Consider the following 7343-nt stretch of genomic DNA (forward strand, 5'->3'; position numbering starts at 1 on the left):
ATAATGAAGCCTATGGGATTTGGTCCACTCACACACTGACAGAAATTGTTTGGTTTAGCCTCTTGAAAGTTTTAAAACAAAATTCCTTCTTCAATCACTTTCAAGGGAGTGCATACAAACTAGTTTCACAGTGGGAATCCAGTCCACCCACCAAGGGCTATGGGAAAGCAGTTAAGCATCCAGAGGCACCAGGCCAGGAAGGGAAGAAAACACATTACTAAGTCCATCTTCTCCATGACAATGGTGAAGTGGCCAAGAAGCAAAAAAAATGGGCAAAGAATTTACATCTGCCAGTGTCCAAAATGCAAGAGTCAGTCCACAGGTCAAAGCATATTCACTGTGCCTTCAGGCACATCAACAGGTAACATGGTCAGGGTATTTTGCAAAATTAGGAGATTTGCAATTTGACTTTGAGAGGAAAACAGACACCCTGAATGTGGATATTCCCATTTCAGAGGAAGCTGGCCTGCTGAGCAGCTCAAAACTTCCTTAGAAACATATACATTCAATGTGACTGTTTTGTTTTTGAAACCAAATTCCAGATTTGTCCACTGAAATGACAGAAAAGCACACAGCCTTAAAAAAAAAAGTGTGAATGTTTGTGTTTAAATTAAAATGCATTTTTAGTATATTAGCAATAATATACTAAAAACATAGTAATAATATCAGTAATTATTGAATAATTATAAAGCAAGGACAGAGCAAAATGAAAGTAAGGGAAGAAATTTTTCGCCTCTTGGAAAGTACCAACAATTTTGAAGTTACTCCCCAAGGGATAAGACTTTGACATTTGACAGTTGCATCAACAAGGCAGAGCTGAACATCAGCACTCATGGCCAGTCCCCTACTAACCACACCTAGCTTGGAGATGAGTAATAGCATTTTTTGATACTTCAATTTTGTTTAAAAGTGATATACTTACAAGAAAAATAACTAGAAATATAAAAGCACCTGAGGTTTTGTTAGTTAATTTTCTATGTGACATCCCTGACCTCTCCACCAGCACACACACCAGCCCTGGAGTGTGTGACAGTGACAGCAAGTCCCAATTCTTGTTGGGATCCTGGATTATTGACACAGGGACACAATGGGGATCACAGCACTGCTGGTGGCACCAGAATCAATAAGGCAACATCCTCCAATCTTCCATCTAAACTGAGCACTTCTCTCCACTGAGAGCTGGCACTGCCTCCCACCACTGACAGACTGACACTTTAACTGGCCTAAGTTACTCCAATACTGGATCAATTCCTTCTGCCAGCAAGTTCTTATTACAATATTTGATGGACTGTGCCATTAACAGTTTTTTGCTGAACAATATCTATGGATATGCTAATTATCAGTCTGACTGCACTAATGGTTTAAGTTTAGAGCAGTAAGAAGAGTTTAATAATTGGCCTATCATTCTAATTAACCTTAGTATTGAAGAAATAATGTTTTATGTTACTGCAGTTCCTTCATTGAAGTGTTTTCCAGAAATGAGAAGGAGAATTAAATCCTGAGAATTCTGATAGGGAAAAGCTATGCCAACACATTTTGTTTGGCAACCTTACATTCAGAGATGGCAAGCACCCAGATCCAAACTAAACCCAGGGAGCCTGGGAGGTTTGAATTTTGAATATTATATTCAAAGTAAAAATATTTTGAAAAATAAGACATTACAGCTGTAGTAAAGCAATCTAGACAACACACATAAATTAAAATCTCTCCAAAAAAAGCCCCTTGACCAGGATCAGCAGGCAGCACACACCTACCTGCAGCACAGGTCAAGATCATGAGCTCCCAGCACAGAGCACAAAGCTCCAGCAGCAGCCAAGGGCTGCCCTCAGCCTCCCTGTGATTCTTATCATATAGAAACTCTGTTACCCCACACACTGGATTAGAGGGTTATTAATGTCTCCACTAATCCAAAGTACAAACCAGGGTAGGACACAACACCCATTCTTTTCCTATTTCTCTGCACTATTCCTTCCCCTGTTCTTGGGCCCATTTTCATTTCAGTGCAGGCTTTAGAATAGAAGATAATTTCTACATTAATTCCTCTCATGTTGTTCCATATGTTATTTCTACCACAGCAGAAAAAGTAGAAGTTTTATACTTGCTTTCCATAAAACAAATCATAGCTGATGTCTTGCATGAGTAAAGAATGCCTAAGTTACTTATAATCAATACAAGTAATTATAAAAAGCCATTATTTTTCCTTAGGGGAACACACTAATCCAGTTCTATTTTGTCACATGTAATCTTAAATCGGAGGTTATGCTACTCCTTTAAGGAATAAATGCAGTGCACACAATTAAAGATATGAATTTTTTCCATGTTAAAATAGAACACTTTCAAGGCACACTCTTGGTAAATTACTTACAAACAAAACCAACACAAATGAGAACAACAAAGTGGATAAAAATCCCAAACTGGTCCTATGACTGCCAAAGGAGGATGGGGAGAGGAGCCATTTTAGGAGCTCCAATTCTTTAGTGTAGGACACAGCAACCACCTTCAGAACCCACCCAACTTTGCAGCCAGTCCCCTTCTCTACAGCATCCTCATGTCCCCACAGCTAGGGAGCAGGAAAGAGACAACAATCCATACCTCTTGTAAGACAGGCTTCATCAACCTACCAAACCACTCAGTTTACTTACACCTTTTTAATAGCAACAACACAAATACATCCAACGTGGATCTTCTAATACACTGCAAACCTACAACTACTTTTCCTGGTCAAGAGGCATTAAACATTTGTACATTGAACAGCTCCCCTGCACACCTGCAGTGAGACAGTCTGCAAGAGCCAAGAAGAAAATTTGCTGGAAGTTGTTCTGCAGCCCTTAGAAGAACAATAAACAATGGTTATTCACCACAAAGAACAGGAGAACAACCCCTACCTATGCTGACCTTACAAGCCTGACAACAGGGAAACTCACCTTCCCCTCAGTGCTCTTAAAGGACAAGCCAGCAATGCCTGATCTAAATGTAGGGAAAACCCCACAATCTAAGCACCTTCATCACTAAAACTCTCAAAAGGCAGGCTGAAATCCCTAAGGATAAGCACTTTCTGGTGTAACTCCACAAAAAGAAAAAAAAAAAAAGGCCCACGCAATTCCCTAGACATGCATAATTAAGAATACATCATTGCCCTTTTCTAACAGAGTGCTTCCCCAAGGAAACTCAAATGTTCTCTAGAAGAGGAGAGCCCTGGCCTAGTCCAATGGCTGGGTAAGCACCAATCCTGCAGGATTCTGCACATCTCTCCAGTTCTATAACTACATTATGATCAGCCTCAACTTAAATTCCTGGCTTTCTCACCCCCTTCCATACATCCCATACAGTAAACACCATGCCTTCAACCTCACCTTCCGAGCTAAGCATTACCTACAACTTTTTTATATGCACACAGCTCTGTAACCTCTTCCAAGGTAAAAAACGTTCACAATTCCTCTCAAACCAAAAAGAAATAACCTTTCCACAGCAGGAACCTTCAGGGAAAGCTTAGCTTCCTTCTGCACAGGTACATACCACCTTGAGAGAAGACCTGTTATTTTCTTTGTCTTTTCTAGCAAAGAAACACACTATTCACACTGCACATCCCGACCTGCACCTTCCGAACACAGCCAAACATCCCCCGCCGTGGCCAAATCAATGACGGCGTCCCACCCGGAGGATCAATATCTACCTGGATACACCGCCACCCTTCCCCTCCTTCCCTGCCAGGGCGGGGAGGCCTCGTCCCATCGAGGCTGGGCTCCCCTTCCCCAGCAGCAGCGCGTCCTCCCAGCGTTATTCCCGCTCCGTGCGCGCCGGGAGCCGCCCTTGCTCCACATTTACAGCCTAAAAATCCACTTGCGCTGCCTCCCGCCCCCTCCCAAGGCCTTCCCAGCCGAGCTCCCCGGGCTGCTCCCCGCTCCCTCCCGGCGGGTCCCCGCTCCGTGCGGGCCCCCGGACCGTGCCCGGCCGATCGTGCCCAGGCCGCCGCCCTCGCCCCGCGGCCGGCGCGGCTCCCAGGCAAGCCCGGGGCTGCGCAGGCCGCGCCGCCGCCCCCGCGGTACCTTCGGTCTGGGCGCTGGGGCCCGGCTGGGCCATGGCTCGACGGGCGGCACCGCCGCGGCCTCCTCCGGGCGGGGACCGCTACGCCACGGGCAGAGAGACGGGAGCGGCCGGGCCGGGCCGCCGCCTCCTCCGCCTCATCCTGACAGCGGCCGGCGGCGGCGGGAGGGGAGGACGGGCAGGAGGAGGAGAAGCAGCAGGAGGAGGAGCCCCGCGCAGGCGCCCACGGTGAGACACGGGACCGGCTGCGGGCGCCGGGCGGGGAGGGACAGGGGACCGGCGGACGGGGACCGGGGACCGGGGACCGGAACCGGGACCGGGACCGGGACCGGGACCGGGATTGGGATTGGGAATGAAACTGGGAATGGAGACCAGTACTGGAACGGAGACAGGGCCTGGGGGTAGAGATAGGGAGCAGGAACCGGAACCAGGGACAGGGACTTGGACAAAGACCGGGAGCCGGAGACAGGGACAAGGAACAGGCGCTGGAATGGAGAATAAGGGCCAAATACTGGGACTAGGGACCAGGAAAGGGGTACAGGGACAGAGACAGAGACTGGGGACCGGGGATAAGAACTTGGAACAGGTATTGGGGACGCGGTGAGGGTGGCGATGGCTTCTCCCGGTCCCTGCCCGGCCTGTCCCCTCAGCCCCGGGCAAGGGAGAACTCGCCGGGCCTATAGCCCGGAGGCATAACTAATGTTTATTATTGAGGAAACAACACCAACAAATTCAATTTAATCACAGAATCACTGAGGTTGGAAAAGACCTCCGAGGTCATCGAGTCCAACCTGAGACTGATCCCCAGGTTGTCGACCCGGCCTGGCACTGAGTGCCACATCACTGAGGTGATGATTCACCCTGAAGGGGATGGAAGCACCCAAGGTTCTTAAATCCTCATGGACAAATGACCCTCAAAAGTCATTATTTGTCTGCAAATAATCAGAAAGTTTTATTAGTAAATTACACATTTGGCATGGAAATTGGTGTATTAGTCCCTGGCCTAGCTTTAGTTGTCACACTTGTCACACCAATAATGCAGCTGTGACCTGGCTGGGCAGTGGAAGGAGCTTGTCTTGCCAAGGGGTCCCTTCCCCAGCACCCATGGCTGGGCTGTGCTGATGGAGGTTTAGTCCTTTGGTGGGTTTTAGTCCTTTCATCTAACTGGGAGAACATGTCTGAACTCCAGGTTTTATTTATTAGCAATAAAATAATAGATCCACATCATTTGAGCACATGTGAAATCACAGAATGCAGAGTTGGAATAGAGATTACAGCACCAGTTCCTTTCAAGGGCAGGATCTATTATAACTCACTTTTCTTACAGCTTGCACACCCTAAAATGAATCACTTTTAAGCTGAATCTCACTTTTTGCCACTGTCTTTCAAGCCTTGCTGCCAAAATATATGGTATGTCAAGGTCCAGGATTCTGCATTTCCCATTAAATTTTTGCTTATTTAAACCAAATGCAAACCTGAAATAGGGAGTCTTTGAAAATTATTCCGTTTTGCCCTTTTTGATCAGTTGAGGTAAATTTTCTCAGTCTTTGCTATTGTATAAAGCAGGCTTAAACTAAAGACATAAGTTTTTTGGTGTTCCCAAATTAAGACATCTAGGGGTTTCTTCATGGAAATTTGGAGAGCCCAGAAGTGTCATCTGCTCACAGAACTGCTGACTTAGTGGCAGGTGATCAAAGGATAAAGTATCTATCACTTGGGATACATTTTACAAATTCCTTAGCTCCTTCTTAGGCTTTTTATGAGTAGCTGGATGTTACAAGCATTCAGTGCATGAACCTCCCTGAAAATCTAGTCCTGAGTGTAGGAACTGAGCTCTTGAAACTCCACCCTGGTGTGTGTTCATATGGGTACCCCAGAGCACCCCCATTAGCACCTAATTTCATCTTGTTCATGTTGAGGCAAAACTGACACATTCTGGTGGGTCAAGGATCAAACTCAGTGCAGCACCACTCCTGCTGCAAAAAGCAAGATAATAACAAGCTTGATATCTGCTGTACCTACAAGTGCTTATTAAGGGATGAATATCATTTCACTTTCATCACTTCCATAGACTGGATGACAGGATATTGACTGTTGGAATTGCAACATTTCCAAGTCTCTATCTGAACTCCTGAGCTTACATTCTGAATTCTGGTTTTAGATGTAGTTTGGAAAATATAAGAACTCTCAAGGGATTTGTACTTTTATTTTCCTTTCTTGTTCTTCAGTTTAGAACTGTACTAGCTTTATAGGTGTGGTTCTTACTTAATCTTTCTTTTCTGGACAGTAATTGGACTTGACAGAGGTGAAGGTTTATGTAGTATCTAATAGAATGTATTCTAACCTGAAACAATTGAGTAACTTCCTCTGTGCCTCCCAAAATGTCCCATTTAATTCTATTCACTTGTAGTTCTTATAGCCTTGATCTCAAAGGATTTCCTAGCATGACTCAGCTAAATCTTGAAAGAACGAAAGGAGGTTTAGCAGCAGTTTTCAGTCAGAGGAAAAGGTATTGCAGCAGAGAACCAGCAGAGACCAGACATCCTGAATTCCAGTCCTGGTGGTGTGAATGTTAGACAAATGCAGTGTTAAGGCACCAGTGACGCAGGTGAGCGGAGACTATTTCTGGAATAAGCTTCTCCAGAAATAATGCTCCTAAAATCCCATGATTTTTTATCAAATTTCTTTGGCCTAAAAGCCTGACATGGGCATTTTTGAGCATCAGCACCACATGCAGCAGACACGTGTGAATGGAAGATGCATCTTCCTGGAGAGTGTGTGCTGTGTCAGTAGAGGTGGAGGAGTAGCTGTCACCTTGCACTCTGCCTGGAATACAATCCTGCAGGCTCATTGGAAAAAAGAAGTTTGCAGGTTTTGTTTGAACAGTAACATACAGGGGCAAGCAGTGAGTGTGAATATACAGGGGTTGCTGGAGACCAGGAGGAAACTGAGGGGGGCTGGGGTTGTTTGGTTTGCAAAGAGAACAGTGAAGTAATTCACATAACATATCTAGGAGACAAGAAGTATCTTCATTTTCCTTGAGGAAAATAAAACAAATAAGTGGATAAAGATTAAATCTTATTAAATCTTATTACATCTGTTTTCCTAATAGGTCTTATGGTTGATTGACTTCTGTGCTTATGGGTACTCAAGTTCCAAATGAAACTTTCCCTGCTTATTTTTTTGATCATGTAGAAAGATTTTTCTCTTTCTGTGTCTTTGCCTTTTTTTTTTTTCCTTTACTTGGGGCACTTTAGCCTCAACTGAGGCATCTATTTTCACAAGGCTTTGAAGAAGGT

The 7343-nt window shown here is 45.1% G+C and overlaps 1 protein-coding gene across 1 annotated transcript in view; it reads right to left on the minus strand.

Moving 5' to 3' along the window:
- RABEP1 (rabaptin, RAB GTPase binding effector protein 1) overlaps window positions 1–4225 on the minus strand; it is a 44355-nt gene extending 40130 nt beyond the window's left edge. Inside the window, exon 1 of the mRNA XM_059866026.1 lies at window positions 4047–4225. Coding sequence (XP_059722009.1) covers window positions 4047–4080 — 34 coding nt within the window. The 5' untranslated portion in view covers window positions 4081–4225. The remainder of the gene's footprint in view (window positions 1–4046) is intronic.
- Between the last annotated feature and the right edge of the window lie 3118 nt (window positions 4226–7343).

Source organism: Haemorhous mexicanus, chromosome 22 (assembly GCF_027477595.1).
Source record: "Haemorhous mexicanus isolate bHaeMex1 chromosome 22, bHaeMex1.pri, whole genome shotgun sequence".
Taxonomy (NCBI): Eukaryota; Metazoa; Chordata; class Aves; order Passeriformes; family Fringillidae; genus Haemorhous; species Haemorhous mexicanus.